Below are 24,002 nucleotides of genomic sequence, written 5' to 3' on the forward strand. Positions count from 1 at the left end.
CTGTCAATAATTCAGGCTCGATACGCACTAGAGTTAAGGGAGGATTGTAAGAAAATACAAGCCTGTATAAGTAATATACTATAAGTAATATGCCAGAGTACACTACTTAGGCTTGAACAAAGAGCAGAGAGCTGTCAGTGTGGAAGGGTATTATCAGTCAACTGGGAAGGTGAGTCTCCAAACATACACCCTCCCTAGATCATGGTAAGGTGGAGAATAGGTATGGGAGCACACAGACCACATATCTATAGCTCCAGAGGAGTAAATATGAATGCTGAGCTCAGTCTAGAGAAGAGATAAGTGAAGCGAGGACAATAGTATTCATATGGATAAAAGGATCTGCTACAGGTAGAAAATAAACTGTTCTCGATGCCTGCTATGGCTGAATCAAGAAACAGCTGGCTTACATGTTAGCAAGCTAGATATGATAAGCCGTGAGGGCAGCTCAGCCTGGTAAGGCAGTGTGTGGAAGGGTCATGAAAGTGCTATCATGGATGGTTTTAATGAGTGATGGTACCAGATTCTGCGTCGGAATGAAGAAGAGCTTTTGAAGCCTGCATTTTTCTGGAACATCCTTATGAATAAAGCAAAGGAAAATGGAACACAGTGAAATGACTGAAATACCTGCAGAAAAGACAAATTTGGACTGGGGAGACAGTGATTTTTAACTTAAAGGTGTTCAGTACAGACTGAATACCAGCTGCTGCCTCTTCTCCACTTGGGATTTATGGACTTACTGTGGCTGCCTCTTGGGACTTATTGTGGCTCTCAAAAAGCACAGCAGCATGATTTGCATTGGCTAGAGCTTATGCATTCTAATGATAGCAAGCAACTTGTTTCAAAGCACTTTAATAGCAAAGAGAAGAAGAAAAGCACGGTACTGACTTCTTCCTGGTCCAAAGGTCCTGTCCATGGAGAGGGTTGGGAATGGCACTGGACGAAGGGTGAATTGCGGGTGTGGGTATCCACAGGTTGGGGATGGCAGGATTCCAGGGTACTGGGCACTTTCTAGTGTTGGCACCGGAATGGCACTGACCACAGCTAAAAGGGAAGAAAGAGAGCGAGGTTAAATGAGTGCTTTCAGAAAATTAAGACAAAAAAATCCTTAGAGGGTCAGTAGGGAACCAGAAACAACCACAAAGTACCCAAAATGTTTGGTATAAAACAAATCTCTGCCCACAGAAGCTACCTTTGTATACAGAAATATTTGGTGTACTTTGGAGAACTGCAAGTGCAGCCTGCAATTAGTTATCTGTAAAATTAAATAGCTTTCTCTCTGTGTTCCAGCTATCCAGCCACATTTGGGGGAGCACTTCAGATCCCTTGACAAGTAAGTGAGAAGGAATGGGCCAGGCAATTCAGGGGCTTGTTTCAGTTGTCTAAGCACAGGTCCCTCGTTCAGTTTTGGATGCCTTAGGAGAGCTTCTTGTCTTCACCTTCTGCTCTGAGGAGCATGGGCTCCTGTGACTCTTCTATTACATCTGACAGCTTCACAACCAGTGTCCCTGATTTAGGACATCCCCAATGGCACAATATCCCCATGTTTACCCACCACTTGAGGCTGCCCAAGCATCATTCCCCACTGTAAGGAAGAGGGATGAAAGGTACAAGGTAGAAGTCTGAAACTGAAGTTGAATGAAACACTTTGATTTGAAAACTGGGATCAAGTTTGATGAATCCAGGCTTTTCTGTGAGTCATCTCCCCCATTTTCAACCATTGCTTGAAGAGTGGGTGATAATAATGTTGTGCAAATCATAAATTTCTTTACCTCTTTTAGGAATTATTGAAACTCCTATTGAAGTTTCTCCCAGCTAAACAATACACAGAGTTTTCTGGCTCATTGGTGATAAGGTTTGTCTTATCTAGCATCTTTCACACATGAATTACAAACAGTGCTGTAGACTTTAAGATAGTCATTACAATTACTTCTAGCTCCTACTATATCCATTGCAGAGGGTGGCAAACTGGGCTACCTGCTCAAGGTCACACAGGAAGCCAACATGGTGCCAAGGGTATTTTTAAGTGCTGGGCTTTTAGCAAGAAAGTGCTGTATTTCGAGGAGTAATGGGCAAGTGATGAAGAAAACTCATGAGGAAATGCTAATATGGGTGATTTGAGTTGTCTGGATTCAGTCTATCCACTTGTAGAAGAGAATTTCTACTATTCAGGCATTTCATTTTGTCTGTATAAGACATTTTTATTGACAATATTTATAGCATTGCTGCTACAGTGACAAATATCACTTTTTATTGGATCGTATTAAAGAGCAGCTTGCTTTTCCAAGTTCATTCCTTCATTTGTTTTTAGTGTGTAGCTACCTAGCACTTCCATTTTTAAAATAAGACAGGATTACTATTCATTGCAGTACTCTATTGCAGAGAAGCCAGAGTAAAGCTAACATCAAACATTTTCAATAAATCATTGCGATTCAAGCAGATATGACAACAAATCTGTTCTGTCATAGCTTGTCAGCAATTGAATTTACACTTAATATTGATATACTAAGACACTGAAAACAGAAATTCCCTGACCAAATCATGGAGCTCCCTAAACACTGGTCTGCATTTAAAATGTACTGTATCATGTAAGAAAGCAGCACCCAAGAACAGCTTACAGGAATGACAAAGTAGGACAGCTTGAATTGTATTCAAGCACCCCAGAGGCTCCCAAAGCAACTGAGTCGACATGTTCATATTTCCTTGAGAAAAAGAATTGTTGTGATTTTCTGTCATTTTAAGGAGGGGGATAAACAGAAAAAAACCTCTCCTCAAAACATAGCTGAAATCTCTTTCTAAACTGATTTACTCTGTAAGAATTTCATTTTCATCTTTCATAAGTAAAGATTAGACATAAAACGATACAACACTTGAATATATTCCCAATTAATTTTCATTAAATCATAGAATAAACTAGGCTGGAAAAGACATTTAAGATCATCAGATCCAACCAGTCTCTATGAATAGTTTATTATGATGCTTTGACTGCCGCAGTATACCAAAAAGCATGTGCTTCTGCACCTGCAGTATTGCATAATCCCACCATCAACATTAGAAATGGACTTTTCCCATTTTCTTTCATTTTCTTGTACCAAATTTTTTTGCCACCCTCTGTGCAAGGACTGATTTGGGATTAGAGATATATAGAGATATATAGATATATATAGAGAGATATATACCTTGAAATGCCAGAGAAGGGAGCTGACCCTCAGAAGAATATGGTGTTGACAGGGATTAACTAAACAGTAGGGAAGGGAAGGACTGGTAGTGGGAAGCTTGAGGGTCTCCTCATCCCTGATGTCTTTTCCTCTCCATACAACAGCCTTGGTATTTGTGATTCCCTGTATTTCAGTTGCATTAGAGCTGTCAAAGATATCACTAAAACCTCATCAAATTTATCTGGTTTATGCTCCTTTCACTTCAGTGAGCAAAAGCACTGTATGGAGTGTATTTGTTCTCAAAGACTGCAAATAATGATTATTGAAACAAGCATGAGTACTTCCAGATTTGGTACTTAACAATTAAAAATATGCATTTTTTACTTTGGAATTACACTGTTGCTTCTTTAATCTATTTAATCACCCACTGCTGACAATTTCAGCATCAGGCAAACAGAGAGAAATTAATTAAAGTATCTAATCTGACAAAGCTTCAGTTTTATCTTCTGGAAAAAAAAAACCCAACCATATTCAGCATAACCCAGCCTGCACAAATGCACAAATAAGACTTTCATAAATCAGAGTTTAATTATTTGCAAACAATTGTAATATGCTGTTGCTGTAGGTTAGATTGATATTGTTGTAAATATAAATAAAAAGATCCTTCCTCAAAATGCGTTATGTGACAGAAAAAACTAAATATGTTTAAGAGCAGTTTTAGCTATAAGCTATGGAACAGCTTTCTGTTGACTGGACATAACGAACACTGCTATTGACACACTGTAATTAAGATTGATTTGTTTCTGATTTTGCTTACACGACTCCAAGTCTATTCATTTTCTTGGACTGCTGCTCTCTTTCAACCAAGGGGGAACCCCACTGGAAAAAGGGCAAATTGTCTGACTGTGAAATTAGTGGGAATATGTCCCAGGACATGGCCAGGTAGCGTAAGAGGTTTCTTTGCCTCATCCTACAGGTCTGCCTTCCACATCATGAAGAGTGTGGAGGTTGAAATGTGGCGATATGTCCAGCTCAAGATGTGAAGAACTGGAATTCATTCTCTCCCTGGGCACCTGGGTACTGAAGCTGAGCAGCATGACCTGAAATGCACCCGTGGCAAACACAAATTAAGGGAACCAAACTAGCTCCTAGTAAGTAATGTCCTGAACAAAGGCATGGTAGGTTGTTCTCTCTCCTTCATTCAGTTCCTTCTATTATTACTATTTTTTTAATATATCATTTGTGATGTGCTCTTCCACAAACCTACAAATAGGTACTTACATTTAACCATCAGGGCTAGAGAGAAATCCTGTGATGAAATGGATTTCTGTCAGTATATGTTCATTTTTCTTAACCCAGACTATTCACACAAATGTACCAATTTCTGTAGATTTTTGATCAGATCTATTTTGTGAGGTCAAAGGTAGAACTTCCAGCTCAAAGCTGAGAGCTATCGAGACATTGATCACAGGGCTGCTCAGAGGAAAGGTGGAGACCCAAAGCCTCATACTCCATCGGGAACTTGATGAGTGCCAAACCAGTGCGTGTAGGGTCTCACTTCTATCATTTTTGTGCTCAGATGTGAAACAAGGTCCTATCAGATATTTAGTAAGTAAGGTCTGCATGGTGGGAGAACCTATCTAACGCTCTCCAGCCTTTTTGGTTTTGTCATGCACTTTGTTGCTTTGAAAAGCATTCACATAATCTATGGAAGTTGTTCAATGAGAAAAGCTCTGTGGCCGCTAAAATTTAACACCTATCAAAACCATTTTTTTCATAATTTATTTGGTTTTGTAAGAGAGCTGCTCCATATTAAAAAGCATATAGTGTGTGGGCAGCTAGTAGAGACAAAAATATAGCAGAAATTGCAACAGTGTCCAATTGATTATAATTCTTGATAATGATAATATTAATGATAGTAATGGAAATAGTAATAGCAATAGGAATAAAAACACTAACATAATAATAGTAATAGTAATAATAATAATATCACAATTCACATCTGTGTATTGCAAAGCCTTCACTTCTGTCAGCTTTAAACTTTTACCCCAGTTTTTAAAGTTTTATAGTAGGGATACAAAGGGATTTACCCATCACTATCTTCCTGGTAAAATAGGAACAATGACTGTTTAGGCTTAGCCAAGGCTGAGTCTAGCAGAAATATGATTAATGAATTCTCTTTATAGTTTTTCCACTGATATGTTGTGAAGCTCTGGCAAGCTTCCAGGCCTTTTATATATTTCTCTACTTCTTCTTTTTTAAGATGATGAAAACATTGCTAATGCTGTTTAACTTTATGAGGCATAACTAGATCATATTTGCAAGATTGTCTGAGGTCTTCAGATGGGTGAGCACAGCTTGCGGGGTGCGGAATGGGGCTGGGGGAAGGTTCTGGAACTCACAAGGGTTGTTTGGTTGTGAATCCATGGGGATCATGAGCTTGGCACGGGTGGCTCTGCGGGCAGCAAGTGAGCGCTCCAACGTGGACATGCTACTTCCAACTTCTTCTGTCTCAGGGCCTACAGGAAAACAACACAATAGCTCAGCTGAAAAGGCTGTAAATTAATGTTTCTCTTCTCCCTGTATCTATCAAAAAGATAAATAGCCTGGTTTTGGGTTTTTTTTTTTAGAATTCAGTTATTTTAACCGATCATTAAGCACCACCTGCAAAGAGCTGCACGGACTATTGTGGCTGCCTTATCTGAATAGAATTTGTGCTTATATTTTTCTGTAAGAGAATTAAGATATCATGTCCCTTTTTTCTTTGTCTCCAAAATTGTCTTGAATACCCCATTCTCTTGCTAAAAATAAGACATTTTCTTATAGCTTCCCAGTTACAAACGTCTTTAAAAATTCAAGTATTAAGACCAGAAAAGGCTGTGTAAATTCGGGTACGTAAAAAGCCTTGGAGTGAAGAACCAGTCTTTCAAATACATCTGAAGCATGGAAATGACCTTGCTTGTGAGTTGCCATGAAGTCCCATGTTCTGACTGTCCAGTAGTTCATGGTGTCTTTTCCAAACCATGCATTTCATTTTTCCACAGAAACCAGGGCATATGAGTGATGTGCCTGGATCTGCCCTTTATATTTGGTCCTGGATCACAGCTAGCACATCTAGATCAGAGAACTGAGCTACGCTGCCTAATGTCCAAATCAACTCTTCTAGTACCTATATAAATTAGATATTCTGTTTAAGTATTGAGATAAGGATGTTCTAACTTAGTCACATCAGTATAGGGTACTTTAAGTATCCAAAAACTATAGAGAATACACTTGTCAGAAAGAAAGAGTGCTTGGGACTGAATGCTAGGTGGAGTAATTCACAAGTGTTTCTGTCTTCCATATGTATGAGCAACATATATGTTCATGTTCACATCATATATGAACCTGATAATTGGATATATGAACCTGATAATTGGTCAGTTTAATAATGTCATACAGTTATACTTAATATTCACACAGTATTCAGCTCTTATGTACCAAAGCAAACACCTATTCCTTAAAAAAACAGCAAAAAACTGATTTGCCTCTTTTTCTGACTATTTTTTTCCCCCAAATCATTCTTCTCTGAATTGCAGGACTAAAATGCCAAGTCTTCTATTGATGGACATTCGAAGAGCTAATTGCTAGTGAAAAGCCAGTATTTCAGATGGGAAGAAACATAAAGGCATTTATTTATGGTCCAAGGCATTTACACATAAAATATCTAGCCCAGCCTTTGTCATTAACTTGCTCATATGCTGTGATGACTTCCTGCTATGCACTCGATTGCAAGTGTATTGCAATCGATGGAGCTCTTGTATTGATCTTTCTGGGCCCTGGATAAGCTTTCCTTGTCATCAACAGTATCTGTTTAGGCAGAGGGAATCTTCTGGTTATGCTTCCTCAATGTCTAACACAATAAGGACTTTTGTATTAAAAAAAATGGAAATCATTGTCACAATTATCTTCATAAATAGCGAACTATCAACCCAAAACACGATGTCAGAAAATGAGATCCATTTAGAAATTTGAAAACTGCTTCTTTTCAACTTTTCTTTCCTTGTGAGAATAAGGGGTATGGAAAAGAGATAAAAACATCAGAGAAAAGTCACCTTCATTACTTACAGCCCCAACCAGTATTCTGGAATTATTTCACTCTGCCTTCCACAGATGATGAACTCAAGACAAATATGTTTCTGTTTTCAACTTCTGTGCTGTGTTTTGCCCCCATCCCTCTCCATATGTATCACCAAGATTTTCTATTATCATCATGAAAAGAATGTTATCAGCTAAAGTGAAATCTGTGATGTGCTGTGTGCACTAAGGTTCAAAAAATGAGGAGGAAACCTCCCTGAAACCACATTTTTCTTACAGAATTTCCTTCTTCATATCTGTAAGTTTTCTCAGTCTCCCTGGACCAAATTCAGCTTCTGACCTTCTTGTGAGTCATGTTCTCCCTCTTCTCCCACTTATTTCTCTATGTCCCCTTTTTCCTCCCTGTTTTTCTTAGCATGGTATGCAAATTTAATAACATTTGACTTTCAGCTCAATTCCTGAGCTTAGTAAGTTCGAGTAAAAATAAAAACCAATGGGATTCCCCCTTGTCTGAGACCACAGCAAAAATCACATAGAAATGTCTCTCCTGGCACCCATAGCTGTTAATTTTTCCAGTCTCCTCCTGGATCTTGCCAGGTTTATCCCTCTGTTAGAAACTCCACATGCTGGGCTAAGGCCACTAACCACCAATATCAGTTTAAACAAAAGTGATATGTTGGTGGTGAAGAATAAACCAAGTCAGAGTACATAGGATGGGGTTGGATTAGGTGACCTTTAAGGTTTCCTTCCAACCCAAACAGTCTATGGGTGATGTCCAACCACTTTCTGCCCTTCCTGCCCCTGGATCCCCTCACCAGGCTGTGTTGTGTTCTTGTTTCCCAGTTGTGTTTCCGACTGGCTGTGGCTAACAGGGGTGATGTCCTGGCAGCTCTGCATTGGTGAGTCCCTTCCTGCAGGGTCTGAGCCCGCTGGCTTCTCGATGTTCTTCATTTCCATCTCCTCGTGGTGTATCCACAGATCTGGGGGTCTCAGGTCCTTCTGGCTGCCCTTCCTCTTACCAGCACTGTGGGTTGCACGTTTCCTGCAGCCAAGAAAGATCAAAATTGTCACATAAGAAAGTTTTTCTCCTTCATAAGACCAAAAGGATGATGTCTCCTCCTTTAATGTCTTTCTAAGGAACCCCTCTGGTTGTGTCCGTCAAAGAACAGCAGTTACCTCAGTATGGTCCTCTGCTTCCTGCAGTTTACTCCAGGAAGTGGGCCTGGAGCTCAGCAGGGTGGGTCATTTTGGGGTAGAAATTAGGGAAAACCACAATTCTTGGATCAGAAGTGGCCAGATTCATCTTGGGATGAACAGCAAGCAGCACTTATGGAATGCCTGCAGCTAAATACAGTGACTGAAAACTGCTGAGCCCACTCCTGCCTTCTACACCTTCTATAAATGCACACAGCATATGTTGTATTCATTTAAATATAAACCACTGTTTTTCATAGACTCACATCAAAGAATGATTTGAGTTGGAAGGGACCTTAAAGCTCATCCAGTTCCAACCTCCTTCCATGGGCAGGGACACTGTCCACTAGAGCAGGTTGCTCCAAGCCCTGTCCAACCTGGCCTTGATTGAACACTTCCAGGAATGAAGCATCCATTTTATTATGTATTTATTACTAGGACATAAGCCCTTTATTTGGCAAATTTCAAAATAATAATAATATTAATAATAATAACAGCAACAACAGCAGCAAAAACAACTCAGAAATCCAGGGTAGTATTTCTCAGAGCAATATTAACTCTGCTTTCTTTATGCCTAAGTATTACTCTTGCACCAGTGGGTCATCTCCTTTGGAGACCACATTGTGCCATGAGGGGATGGCACTGCTGCACTGCTTTCCAACTTCCCCTCAACTATACGGCCTATTTATAACAAAACACGGGTGATTTTCTATTCCAAAGAAAAAATATATGCACTTTAAATATGGAGCACAAAGCCTAATTTACAGCTGTAGAGAAAGCCTTGTCAGAAATCTATCAAATTAAATAACTCTGAAAGAACAGTTTTTCTGGCTTATTGTTATGTATTTTGCTCAATAATCCAAATGTTCTCTTACCAGTGTTTTTTCCCTTTGTATATCTCAAAGTTCTTTGTGAAAGGAAAGTAATGTAACTGTCCCAAATGGAATATTGGAAATACTTGTGAAACACAAAAAAATCCAGTCAAATATTTTCAAGTTCATGTGCACTTTTAGGTAACAAAAAATGACAACCTTGATTTCCAGGAGCACTTTTCTGAGTTACTCATTACCTCTGTTATATGTTTAGCCCAAAACACCACTGTGCACCTCCTGAAAGGAAGATATTTTTCCCCCAAATCCATAGAAAGCAATGCAAAACCTCTTGCTGGCATTCCTAGGACTCACACCTTGGGTATCATCTGTGTAGGTGTACTTGGGTAACTGACCTTCCTGCTATGGCAGGCATTGGGGAAGATGCTATGGGATTATTTTGCCAGAAAAAAAGCTTGAGGAAATTTTAAACTTTAAGAAACTTAAATTATTTTTAATCAATTTCTGTTCTTTGCTAGGTTTTCTCAGCCTGGCCCAGAGAGCAAGACATACATGTTATAACTACATGCATTACCAAACATTTTGCTTTCAAGAGAAGGGACAACCCATCCTGTAATGTAAAACATCACTGAGGATACAGCCCTGTCCCAATCCCAAAAGCTGACGGCAATGACATTTTATATCAGCAGAAATATCCCAGTCCTCAAACTGCCTCCTTTAATGGCATAGATTGGTTTAGGTCCTTTGACTGGTCAGTACCACAACATCTCTTCAAGGGGCAAAAGATTAACTTTAAAATGTGATCTGGAAAGTTAGATCTGGAGACTGGGGTTGTTCAGAGATTTTCATTTATAGCCTGTGGAAAACAAAGAGTGTTGGCTTATGGTCATAATTATTTCCTATGTTTAGTCTGGTACTTGCTAATTTTCAAGACTTGTAACTCAAAATGTGTTTCAAAGAATAGGAATAAAGAACATGGAACAAAGTTCTTTAATACCTTCTTGCACAAACCCTAGTACACCTGGCACAGACCCTAAGTCATGATAAGTTGATGTATAAAGTTGCTCTTGCTGTCATGTTCAAGAAAAGACCATAATTTTGGTCTTACTTTCCTCACTTCTGGATACAGCAGCTTTTTTGTCACTTTCAATTGAAGGGAATTCATTTTTCCAGGCTTTAGCTAGGCAAGAGAAATTTCAGCCCCAAAGTAATTTTATGCAGAACTCAAAATAGGGGGTTATAATGAATGTGCCATTTCAACCATAACTACAAAACTGCTGCAGCAATAATACCATTTAAAAATATATGCAGTGATCTAGCTTGGTTTGCATTGTTTTTTTCTCACAAATTATTGATGTTCTGACAGCCTGTGATTAGCAAATTGAATCAGAGCCAGGAGTGCATAAGAAAATGGCATCAATAACAAATGAAAATAAATCCTCCCCTGGAATATTTTGTTTATGCAGTGCAGAAGTTGAGTTTCAGCTTCTGAAAATGCATCTACCTTCCATTTCAGGTGGAGGCAGGATCCTGGAATAATGGAATAAATGATGCACTAGAGAGCACACTATATCTATATAATAATATATCTTTAGAATGTAGAAAGTCATAAAAGATTCAACATGATTTTTGAACCTCAGCTGCAGAAAAGGAAAAGGATACTTTGGAAATTCATGTTGAGATTTACGGTGGGATTCCATTTTATTGTTGGAGAAGGGATTGGGAAGAAAAGAAGTTCTGAATTGAAAAAATAAAATATCAAATAACAGTGTTTCTGTTGTTGTTCAATGATTTTGCTGCATGAAATGCATCCTTGCATACCATAATTATATATATATGTATTTATTCTTTTTTCCTAAGGATAGAACTAAAAATAGAACTAAACTTCAGTTCTGCCCTTAAAATAATATTATGATCATGCAGTTTTGGTTAATGATGTACTTTTGAAATAAACAAAGCCTCTGGAGAGGAAACTCTCGTCATCTATTTCTGCATTTGCCAGCACAACTGCAGCTGGGCAGTGACTCCAGCCATTACGCAGCATACCCACATAGCTCCTAACAATATACACATGCTAGGATAATTGTTCAAATACTCCAGAGTAGGATTACTCTTCACTGCCTTCATTTTGCCTTTACATTACTCCAGAGGAAACAGTTAAGTTTATAGCAACTCAGCCTAGTTTATTTGTTTAACAACCCCTGAAGACGTCTTTATCTGAAGAGCTCAGAAATAAACTGTTCTCCTGGGCAAAACAAGGTTTTGCTTGTAAAAGACCACCATGGGTAACAGCGTAGTCCTGGTCTGATCAGGTATCTTCAGGAGCAGGGGCACTTTTGAAGGCAGAACACAGAAGCAATAGTCCCATAAGCAATAACCACACTGAGCTCCTCCACTGCTGTTTGAAGAGTGCTTTACAGATACCCAACGGTAAATAAGAACATTACTTAACCTTAATCATCCTTCTAATGCATGAGTGTCTGTTTTAAGTTCTCTTTACTCTTAACCTGGCAAAAATGTGCACTTTGTCTTTTGGGATGTGTTAAGGGAAATTCTACTGGTGTAGAGGTCCTGGACAAAACCCAAAGGATACAAAACAATTCTTTCCCTAGAGAATCTCCCCAGTGTTTACAGATGGAAAAGTTAATTTTGACCTCTTTATTTCCTGCCAACCATCCTATAAAGCTGAAACCAGTACCTGACTCTGCTATCATTTGGCTTCATGGTCGTTTACCCTGAGGTCAGATCCTGCTCATGCCACCGTGCAAGACATGGGGCAGAGGGCACTGCTAATGAGCTACCCTAGGATGGAGCTAATGAGCTCCCCCAGCATGGATTTAACAAGGCATCCCAGCATGGAGGGTACACAGAAACCCAGGAGCACCTCTAGAACACAGAAGTGAAATATGGCAGCTCTTTAGTGGCTGCCAACTCACTCCCAGTTCATTTGAGTTTGATCACACTTTCCTTAACACCTCCTCCAAGCCTTCCTAAATGTATACTGACACATCCCTGGTACTTATACGGGACTTAAACTAGTCTCAGCTTGTTTTTTGCAGCCTCTTTTTACACCACACCCCTGTCCAGCATACTAATTGGTTGGGTGATATATTCAAGACTATGTTTCATTTTTAACAGCTTAAATACACACTATTTACCTACCAGTCTTGAACTAAATGTCTACCCTCAGCTTACCTCCTGTGCAGTCATGACCTCGTGTTACCAGTCCACAGGTTAATTCTTCTGGCACATTACAAATACTTATTATACCCTAAAGCTTTAAAACAATCCCTGTATAAGAAGCAGGTCCTGCACTTTGGGTGTGTGTTCCATGAGTGATATTTTCCCTTGTTTTAAGATTCAACTGGGATTCATCTTCTCTAAGCCCAGACTCTGAAGGATGAAGCTGATGGGTGGCCCCATTGTCCATGCTCCCTGGCACCACATAACCAGGCACTGCCAGTGCAAGGCAGCGAGTGTCTCGTGCTGTGGAAGATGCAGTTACTGTGAAGGTATAAATCTCAATTACTGCAGGACCCATACGTTCTCTTTATGCACAACTTGGTAAGTTATTGCACCTGAATCTTTGCATACATTTTTCTCCCCTGTTTTTTTCGTCACAGGGTTTTTATGGATATTTCAGTCATTTTTATGATATTTCAGTCTTCACCAGATGGTGGAGACAGAAAATCCCTGCTAAGCCACCTAGGTCAGTACCAGGTTGTTCTGTATAATATGCTTTATTTCACTTTGTTCAGTCAAGTTTTTGTTAAGAAACACGACTTTCCTCCACCCAAGGCTTGCAGATTGTTCCATCACCTGCAAGGTTTTGCTCTGGGGAAGGACACATGCATTATCCATTGAGACTTGGCCTTTACCCTCACTGCAGTCCTTTTGTCCAGCAGTTCATTGGTGACTAAACTAAGAACCTGCTGCCAATAAAAACTGGAATCTAAACCCTGTGTGTCACAATATGCATCTCTCATTATTTATGCACTATTTAATATTTATTGCCCTACTATTTTCTCCACTTTCAATCATCTGGGGGAGATTTACCCACCTACAGCATAGACATTTACAACTTACACAGCAAATCCAAATCTACCAGCTTCACACATTTTTAATCAGTGGACATCAATAAGCATCTTAAAATGGCAAGTCTTCTGATGTCTTATGATAAGATGGACGATTCTTTGAATGCTGCTATTCTTCCCCAGGGGCTACAGAGGAGGTCAAGGTTGATTACCTCAAACTTAGACATTTAATTTTCGACACCTAATTCTGTATAGATGAATCTCTTTCTGTTGTAATTGCCTTTTCTCTGTTAGAAACTCGAGAAAGCTTTAACTTGGATTCACCAAACTCCATTCAGCAGAAGAATTTTCATGGCTGTTAGACGACGGCCTGATTTTCAGGTGCTAAGACTCACAATAGAAGCAGATTTTCAAATCAGTCCATCATTCAACTACCCCAGCACTTATAAAAGCACAGACCCTCACTTTCTGCCTAAATGAGAGCTTTCTTATTTAAAAAAATCTACCCCCAACCATCTATCTTTAGAGAAAGCACTTGCCTCAGTGACTGTAGAACACTCCAAGCTGCCATCTGCCCACACTCAACCAGCCTGAAGCTGATTTTGGCAAACAGGGAGCAGTTCAGTTTCCTGACCATCCTGTCCTCCATTGTGCCAAAATCCGTGTAATAATGTCTGGCTCATGCAAGCAATTATCATTCTTGTGGGCATACTAGGATTAAACTTTAGTTTCTCATGTCCAGTCTTTCACAACAGTATAATAATCAGTGAATTGATAGAAAAATAATAGTATAATTTTCAGTGCATTAAATGCATCAAACCAGCTGTTTTAAAACCCACTGACCCACTTCTCATTTGTATGAAACCTGAAAAAAGCTTTGTGCTTTACACTACTGCCCTTTTATAGCCTTTCAGAGCAATCCTAAAAATTTTTTTCCTACAATTTTCTATAGACTGTTTTGAAGGGTCTTTTTTTGATGGTTATCTGGAGAAACAGTTCTGAATGCTTTTACTGGAAGACTGTCAGAGACAGGTTGTCTGGAGAGGACAACATCCTCCCAAAGCAAGTGAGCAGGACTGTCTGTGCTTCTCTGCTGTGCAGGTGCATGGCTTGCAGAGTCAGGAAGTCTGATATCACCAGGCACAGACAAATACTCTTTTTTTTTCCCTTTAAATCAATTGAATTGATTCTTTCCTGTGTCTGAATTATACTTGGCAATAAGAACAATGGAGAGCTGGGCACGGCAGGTATGTTTTGAAGCTCACCACATGAGGGGTACTTGCTCCCCATGGTTTACCCTGGTGACGGGATATTCTTCACTCACCAGCAATGAGTGACACCTCAAAAAATAGAAGGTTGAGCCCCAAAATGCATTCCAGTCCCAGAACCCACATTTCCACAGTAGAAATGCTGTGTTTTGAACACGAGCATCTGCCTTTCCCTTTCCACTATGTGGTTTGAGAACATACTTCCTCTGCTGTGCTGAAGAGCGCCTGGTGCAGATGACAGCCACCACCACCACCACCACCACTGTGATGACGCCGACGGTGACGACAATGATGACAAGGAGGTTGCTGTTCTTCTGGGGTGTGACGCTGCCGTGGGGAGGGTGCATCTGCCCGATGGGGGGCTCTGAAAGAAGATGGATAATGAGGGGATGATCAGTGCTGGGTTTGCTATATTCCCTCTTTAGGGGTCACCATAAAGTAAAACACATAAAGCCTGTCAATGGTATGAATCCCTCTGAGAAAGCTGATAGAGGGAGAAAAAGGGTGTCATAAAGAGCTGAAATTAACGTGTCTCTGCCTTTCAGTGGTACAGCAAACAGGAAAATATTGAAGCAGTAACGACTGTGCATTTTCTGGATGTTAATAACCTGATATTGGGAGTCAATAGCGTTCAGCTCATTTTTGCTGCTATCAGCTGAAAATGGAAATATAGGGACTATGGATTTTTTTCTTTATGGCCTGTATGGTCTTTTTTGGTATTTACAGACAAGAACATAACTTGTGTGTCAGCCAATCTAAATGCCTCATTCATTCAGCAGTACTATGTTCACCCCACAGACAGTCCCATATCACATTACATTGTTGATTGCTATGCTGACCAGCTCCCTGCGCAACACATGAGCAGGTTACAGGCTTGATCTTCAGAAGTGATGAGCTTCTTAGTTTCAATGCAGCAGCAAGACAGTGACTGAAAAGTTAATTTCCTATGTCAAGTCCCAGTCAAACTGGTCCTTTGTTTTCAACAGTATTTCCCCCATTGCATTGGGAATAACACATTTTATACTTTTAAAATCTTACAGTCCCAGACTGGTTTAGATTGGAAGGGACTTTAAAGCTCATCCAGTTCCAAGCCCCTGTCATGGGTAGGGACATCTTCCTCTAGAGCTGGTTGCTCCAAGCCCCTTCCAACCTGGCCTTGAACACTGCTAGGGATGGGGCAGCCACAGCTTCTCTGGGCACCCTGTTCCAATCCCTTTGGACATTTTATTGGATAATGCCTCTAAAATTACACTTCATTGGACCACTGGTTATGGGCATGTGCACAAATCAGGGAGTAATGCTTTTGCTCTGCCTGCTAAGGCAATCTTTCTGGAATCCTGTAAGATGACAAACTCAGAAACCCCAAAGTATCTTTCTACTTAAGCTTGGAGAAAAACTAAATATTTGGTGCAATGGGACAGAAAGGGTTGATCTTGTCAAAGATTTCATAAGAAAAGTAACTCAAGAGCTTTCATATGGCATCAAGCCCACAATCTCTCATGTATAAACGAAATAATACTCGCCGGGGATCTCATTTGGCCTTTATTACAACTGAATAGAAAAGAAAAAAAGGAGAAATCTTTCAAAATAACAGTTTTAGTTAGCAGTAGATGTAATTTAATTGTAATATTCTGCCTTGATTTTCTGCCCTAATAATCCTTTCTTTACTTCACTAATTATTCTATTTAAATAATTTGCCCTTTTCACATAGCCTTTTTTTCAGGCAACAAATTAGAGAAGCAGCTGTGAGTGCAATCCTTCTGGAATTAAAACGGTTGAGTAGAGGAATCCTGAAGATTTTGGGATTTAGTTTCTCTTTTTCATCTTCATGTTGAGTAAGAGGCATTGAAGGAATACACCCCATGAAATACAGTGACTATCAAGAAAAACAACTCTCTCTACCCATTATTGCAGACCCCGGAAGCTCTTTTTACTTCTTAAAAGTCCATTTTTCTATATTTATGATGAATTACTATGAAGAGCCGGAGAGAAGCTTAAAACAGTGATGTGTTGGTTGCAGGAGAGGAGGACAGAAAAAGTAACACAATTTTGCATTCCCTCCTTGTCTTGTCTGAGGAAAATAATCAGAGTTAATCAGCTATGTGCCTTGTAATTAATTTGTACTTTCAACCCTCACTTGATAACGCATTTGAGGGAATCTTGTCTGTTGTTCCACTCAATAATGTCAGATGACAATGTTACATTAGGTAACGAAGATGGGGTCAGGAATAAGAAGTTATTGATACATATCTGCATCCCATCTGACATTGATTATGTTCAGTTAATTTTTGTCAATCAATGGGGTTTCCTGCCACATCTTTGTATTTTAGGACAGGATAAATTAATTAAAAAAGGCATTTTCTGCAGAAATTTTAAATCATAAAATCATGGAACAGTTAGGGTTGGAAAGGACCTTAAGATCATCCAGTTCCAACCTCCCTACCATGGTCAGGGACACCTCACACTAAACCATGCTGCTCAAGGCTCTGTCCAACCTGACCTTGAACACTGCCAGAGATGGAGCATTCACAACTTCTCTGGGTAACCCATTCCAGTGCCTCAGCACCCTCACAGGGAATAACTTCTGCCTTAGGTCTAACCTGAACTTCCCCTGTTCCAGTCTGAACCCATCACCCCTTGTCCTACAGTCCCTGATGAACAGTTCCTCTCCAGCATCCTTGTAGCCCCCTTCAGACACTGGAAGCTGCTATGAGGTCTTCACACAGCTTCTCTTCTCCAGGCTGAACAGCACCTATGTTCTCAGCCTGGCTCCATACGGGAGGTGCTCCAGCCTCTGATTATCCTGATGGCCTCTGGACTTGCTCCAGCATTTCCATGTCCTTCTCATGTTGAGAACACCAGAACTGCACCTAGTGCTGTGGGGTCTCATGAATCCAGAGACTGAAATAAAATGATGTAAAATGCATTTTGCAATTCTTTCCAAGACATTATTTTTTCAAAGGTGTTTCTGTGGCCTGAGATATATCTAGAACTTCTTTTTTGATGGGATTTTCATCCCCAGCGACATAATTTTGGGAGTTCTGCTTCAGCTGAAAATCTGATGGGAAATCTGGGGACCAGCTTTAAGAAAACCAGAACAGAATACATGGTATTCTGACCCTATTTTTCTGTTAGCATTTCTGGTTTGCAGCTTGTGTTTTGCACATGGGTGGAATTTTCAACAGCTGAGATAACTCCCCTTATAAAACAGTGAATGTGCCACCTGTGGGTGTGTTAGGTGGCTTCCAAGCCGTAAGAGAGAGGAACAAGAGAGCAATAAAGAGAAGCAGAAGGTTATCACCAAAACAGCACTTAATTATTAAGCATGCTTGGATGGAGCCTGTATTTACCATTCAGACTGCTCCGATCAATCAGGTTGGTGTCCACTGGCCAATAGGAACCATCCCCATGACGACCTGTTGGCAGAAAAGATGCATCAGACACGGTGTAACAGGTAAGCCAGCAAATCAAAAGTGCTGCTTGAGACAGCACCTGTCTGGCAGTGTTTAAACAATGAAACAGTGCAGGAAAAGTCATCCCATATGTGCTGGGGAAAATCTGTCACCAAAGCAGTCTATGGAAAGCATGCAGAATTCCAGCCCTTTGAGCAGCTGGTCTTGTTCTGTTGGTTCTTCCCCTCGTCCAGATGTTCTTGTTAGAGTGACAAACTGAGGTGCGATGGCAGCATCCATCTGAGCCCCCTCCATGGGTAACGGGAATAACTCAGCTGCTTTTGTGGCTGGAACTGCAGCACAGGGACAGTGCTGAACAGAGGATCAAGGGCACGGTCTCCACCTGCCAGGTGGCTTTCCACTGCTATTGAGCAACCTTTCTTTAATGTATTTTCCAGTGAAATGCACTTAGGGAAATAGAACTCTGTGACTGCTTGGATTTTACAGAAAATTATTGCCTCTTTTCTAACCCCAACGTAAAAAAGCACCCCAAAAGGAAAGTGAAAAAGAAAATATATGATTACTACTCTAAAAAATGCTTTGGCTGTCGAGGCCATACTCGTGCTGCAAATTAATATAAAGAAAAGATATGAGGTGTTCATCTTTTCCCTGCTTTATTTTGTCTTATTTATCAGCTTTGGGCTAAATAGCTGTGATGGGCTAAATAACCCATGTTTCCGCCAAGGCCAGAATCTCTACTATCTCTTTTCTCCTAGGAGAAACGCAAAGGTTGGTAAAGTTCTACCAAACTCCTCTTTGTCTCTGCCTGCATGGGAGAAAGCAAAGTCCACAGCAGAAGTGGTTTGGGGTAAAAGCCGCTCTTCTGGCAAAGACCAAGCTTATGCAACAGCATGCTTTTGGTACAGGCATAGTGGACTATAGCCAAGTGCAATACGCTGCCATCTCATTCCTCCAAAACTAATTGTTTATTAAGTCAATGAGCCTTCCCAGGTGACAGAGTCTCAGCTGATGAAGTAGTGCTCTGTGGGGATATGGCTTCAGGCAAAAGACATCTTCCCTGAGATGGGCAGAGGCTGCTGGAGCACCACATCAATAACAACTCCATAGGACCCTCAGGCACTATCTGTTTTGGCTCTGTCATCCCTTAGACCAAATAGTGTAATTTCAGTAGGGTGAGTTTTGTTGGTGAAGGAATTAAGTAAGAATTATGAAACCTTAGTGTAGGGCAGGGAATTAACAGGGATTATTACAGATAACTTATACATTAAGCAGACACCATCTACATGAGATATCTTGGTAGTCTGAGCTAAACCCCCCTTGTTTTCTCACTTCACTTCCGTTGTTTGTTGATGCTGTGCACTTAAACAACTGCCATACGCCTCTCCAGAGGTACTTGTATTTCTGTGGATTGTGAAGAAATACACGTGCATAACTTTGTCTACCAATTTGAGAAACATTTTGTGATGAATGGCCCTAAATGAATGAAAGATCATTATCATCAGAAGAGACTTCAACGTAATCATCTTTTCAATCAGCGTAACTGCACAGCTACAACAACTTGATCCCAAGAAAACAAGGTTGCAAAATGTTTATCTGTAAAAGCAGACAAAATAGAGCTAAATATAAGGGATGTAGTGAAGATGACACTCCTAAAGCAGTCCTATTCATAGGACTACATTGCAGCATGCAAATACGTTGTGACCTCGGGTTTATATTGTGCTTGGGAAACTGGGTAACTCCATGGGAGTTTGCTAAATGTTACTGGTTTTTGTATTTAGTCTATCTTAGCAGGAGCTTATCACACTGGACAACTCAGTCAGGATTTTGGAGACTTAGAAAACCTAATCCTGAGTGCCTGACACTGAAGTTTAGTACTTTCTGCATTGACATGAAAACACTTTTCAAGGCATTATACATGACATTTTAATCGTAAAAATATTTGTGTGAACAACTGCTCATTTCATTCCTGGCTCTAATGGGGTGACTGGAGCCTGAGGATGTCATCATTTTGGAGTGGCTGTAACTCAGATGTAGCAAGACAGCAACCAGGGGAAAGGTTCAGGCAATGCATCCACCTTGGGGGCATCTTGGGCTAAAAGAGTTTCTGAAATGCTCTGTTTTAAAACCAGTCCAAGACAACAGAATCTTCCAGTTTTATTCACTGAGGGTAACTCTTTCAAAGGCTCAACTTCTAATCAGAGGCAATTTCCCTGATGAGAAACAGGAACTCAAATAATTTCCAAACAAATAAAAGTACTTCAACAATGCTTTTGTCAAGGATAGCCAAGACTGAATTTATAGCAATTCAGCTCTGTTCTCCTCTTAAGACATGTAAACATTATTCAATATTTAGATAAACAAGGAGATCTAAGCACTTACAAAATGGGAGATAAATCCTTGATCCATTGTAAGCTTTCGTGTGTTAAAGAGTAGGTAGGGCTTAAACCGCTGAGTATTATCCATGCTTTGTTCCAACAGACCTCCATGAATCATTTCTACCTCTAGCTATCACTCAGCAACAGTTTTATTTCCCTTTAAAAATCAAATGATGTGCAAGAACATTGCTATTTTGAGGCCATTTCTTCATTCAGTTTTGAGGCCTCAGGTTTTGACTACCTTTAAAATAACCTAATGGAAAAAAGGAAGCTTAACCTGTGTGCTTCCACTTAAACTTCAACATCCTCACTACATTTGTTTGTTAGCACTGCACTGGTCTGTTAGTACTGTGCTTACTATTGCTGTTGCTCTGCAATTTCTTCCTAAATCCATCGGTGTGTTTGTCTTACAGAAAACAAGTACAAAACTCCCAAACCACTGAGTTCAGATGTAAACCTTGACTGTCAGCCAGAAAGTCCATAAAAGTGGAGCATAACTCAACAGACATCTAGAATTCATTTGTGTCTTTTAAAGTCAAACAGTAGACTCTCTCTTCAGCTTCCAACATTTTCCTGTGGATCTTTTTTCCTTTGTATCATTCCATCTTTTGGGACAAAACATAATAAAATTTTGACTCATCAGCTGTTTCTTTTAGAGCTGCTTTTTTCTCATAGAATCCCAGACTGGTTTGGGTTAAAGGGACCTTAAAGCTCATCCAGCTCCAACCCCTTCCACTGGAGCAGCTGTTCCAAGCCCCTGTGTCCAACCTGGCCTTGAGCACTGCCAGGGATGGGGCAGCCACAGCTTCTCTGGGCACCCTGTGCCAGCGCCTCAGCACCCTCACAGGGAACAGCTTCTGCCTAAGAGCTCAGCTCAGTCTCCCCTGTTCTGTCCGGTTCAAGCCATTCCCCTTGGCCTGTCCCTACAGGCCCTTGTCCCAAGCCCCTCTCCAGCTTTCCTGCAGCCCCTTTAGGCACTGGAGCTGCTCTCAGGTGTCCCCTTCAGGAGCCTTCTCTTGTCCAGGCTGCCCCAGCCCAGCTCTCTCAGCCTGGCTCCAGAGCAGAGCTGCTCCAGCCCTCGCAGCAGCTCCCTCATGGCCCTACTCAGGACTCACTTCAACAGGTCTACAACCTTTAACTGAGGTTTAACAGTCCTGAGTCTTGATTCTCCTGCTTGTTTAATGAGTTGTATTAAAGGTGGTAGCATGCTTTCAGAGGCAGCAAAACCTGCAGCCATACGAACATATGTTTCATATCTCACCTCTTCTCTATTTAACTTCTGCTTTGCCCCAACTCTATCTCTGAAATGTTTCAGCAACTTGAGTCTTTTTCTGAAAAAAACATATCCTTTTCCCACAACTCTATCTCAGGTGCCATTATATGAAGTAAACATTTCAACTTGGTCTTGTCAAGGCAAAATAAAATCAAGTTGTTGGTGACAGCAACAGTTCTTCATCCTCTCACGTCTCCAGGACTCGGAAACTGGCCAAGAATTCTGCTGTCATTTTGCTGTAAATCTCTTTCCTTTTTCATGCTTTACTCGAGCAGGTTCCTTGTTCACAGACTTCAGGTATCCCCACACAGCAGGAGCAGATGAGCAGACGTTGAGGGAATGATCTCTCCCTGCAAAATGCTCACTGTAAGGCAACTCCATGATCTGGAGAGATGGATGGGGAATGACGTGTGCTGTTGCATTGTCTGGCTCCTCTGAACCAGGCATGGGCCTGCACTGCTGCTGTGTTTTGCTTGAAACAGTCAAAATTATAGAGAAAATCAAATGAGCAATATTCTCACATGAGACAGCAGAGCCTGCAAGTGATATTTCCTGCCCCACGGGTGGCCCCAGGGAGGTTCAAGCATGCCAACTAAGTCATTGGGAGGTTTAAGAATGCAAACCAAGTAATTTGCTCTCACAAACAGCCAACACAAGCTGTCAGGCATACTGTGCCATCAGAAAACCCGCTCCCCTGTTTCCAGGCAAAAGCTGAGCTCCTGAAGTTAGTTATGGCACTGAGCACTTGGAAACCTGTTCCAGGATAGAGCAGAAGATACCAGAAGATAGTAAGTTGTCTTGGGGGGCAGCTCTAGCTCACTGCTGACCTGCAGCCATACTTGAAAGCTGGTGGCATAACGAAGCTCAGACGGTAAATGCAGAGTAAAGAGGACAGCCGAAAAGGGCAATGAAAGATTCTGCCCAAATCAGACACACAGATCTGAGAAAAAAGGAAACTTTCCCCTAGCAACTTGTTCTAATTTGGTATCATCTTCTGGGAAGGTAGAAATGCAAGTCAGAAGAGAGGAAATACATGCTGAGCAGTTCGGTATCACTCCAGAGGCTTCTCTTCATCCAGTGCAGCCTGGAATGTCTAATGCTGTGCAGGCACATCACATACTTGCACAAACAGTGAGAGGAGGAGCAGTGGGTCACACTGACTTCAGAGAGCACTGAGGTGAGGATCCACCTCCATGCATATGGCCGCTCACAACTTCCCTCTTTGGCCAGTGTTAGGAGAAGGAAACTCAAAACCAGGATTAAACCTGCTTGTCTTGGATGGGAGAAGCTGCTTGTTGAAGAACTGACCTCTGCCAGGTGACTGCACCGTAAGACTTTGAGATACGCAACACTAGCGCTCCGTGCAGAAGTTCTGCACCATTAGCATTTAAACAAGTCAGAGCATGCCGTGTCTTCTTCCCATCCATGGTCAGCACCTGCTAACAAGGGAGACATTGTCCTGGTGACAGTGGAAGAGCCTGGTGAAGGCAGGGGTGTTGGCAGGAATGTTTGCAGATTTGCTTATAAACAATCATAAACCACCAGACTTCTGGGAGAGATGCTGGGGCTTGGGGCAGAAAAGGGAGATCATTCAGACAGATACCACATCACCTGTTGACTTTCTAGTCCTCCTTTTTGAAGTGCATCCGCAGGCAGTCGGCTCAGCTGTGTCTCAACGTAGCAGGAAACAAAATCCATATGCAGAAATAACCATTCTTTAAATTTCAAGCATGTCTTCAGAGATGCTTTCAAGTTTTGGGGCCTTAAGAAAGAGTTCCTACACCTGCTTCGTAAACACAGCCAGACAGCAGAGTTTAAAAGACACTACTATTATTGTTGTTGTTGTTATTATTATTAAATATTATTATTATAATAATTATTATTATTATTTCCCCATAATGGGTTATTCCAATAAATGGCATACTTGTTTCTTTCCTCTAGCAAAGAGCATTACAGACCACTGTGTTATTGTTCGGGAGGCAGATCTTTAAAAAAGATCTGAACTGCTCAGCCTTTCACTGCTGCTATGCTCAGAGTTTGCAAAACAGCTTCAGAACAGAGTGCCTGGAGCCACCTTTAACAGAAATAAAGAGGCAAACTTGCTGCCTTCTGCAGTCACAGTGTGATGTGACTGTCTGGGACTGGTATCAGCCTCTAGCTGTACCAGCAGCTGTTTCAAACATGAAATCATATGCAAAAAAGCAAGGACAAGAAGATTTCAAATGGGAAAAGGACGACATGCCTGCAATAATCCAACATGGAAGAGGTTGAACTGCACAGTCTGAGCATGACCAGACTGTGCTTCAAACCCTCTTGTTGTGAAAGCTGAAGCAAGCAGTGTGCTGTTAACTCGTGAGATGCAGAGTACCAAGGTATGAAATAG

At 40.9% G+C, this 24,002-nt stretch overlaps 1 protein-coding gene across 1 annotated transcript in view; it reads right to left on the bottom strand.

Moving 5' to 3' along the window:
- Positions 1-24,002, bottom strand: part of DCC (DCC netrin 1 receptor) — a 428,960-nt gene that overhangs the window by 22,469 nt on the left and 382,489 nt on the right. Inside the window, exons 23-27 of the mRNA XM_034072648.1 lie at positions 17,909-17,974; positions 14,760-14,922; positions 8,048-8,274; positions 5,558-5,674; positions 886-1,041 (exon numbers count right to left, since the gene is read on the bottom strand). Of these exons, the coding sequence (XP_033928539.1) occupies positions 886-1,041; positions 5,558-5,674; positions 8,048-8,274; positions 14,760-14,922; positions 17,909-17,974 (729 nt within the window). The remainder of the gene's footprint in view (positions 1-885; positions 1,042-5,557; positions 5,675-8,047; positions 8,275-14,759; positions 14,923-17,908; positions 17,975-24,002) is intronic.

The sequence above is a fragment of the Melopsittacus undulatus genome, chromosome Z, assembly GCF_012275295.1.
Source record: "Melopsittacus undulatus isolate bMelUnd1 chromosome Z, bMelUnd1.mat.Z, whole genome shotgun sequence".
NCBI lineage: Eukaryota > Metazoa > Chordata > Aves > Psittaciformes > Psittaculidae > Melopsittacus > Melopsittacus undulatus.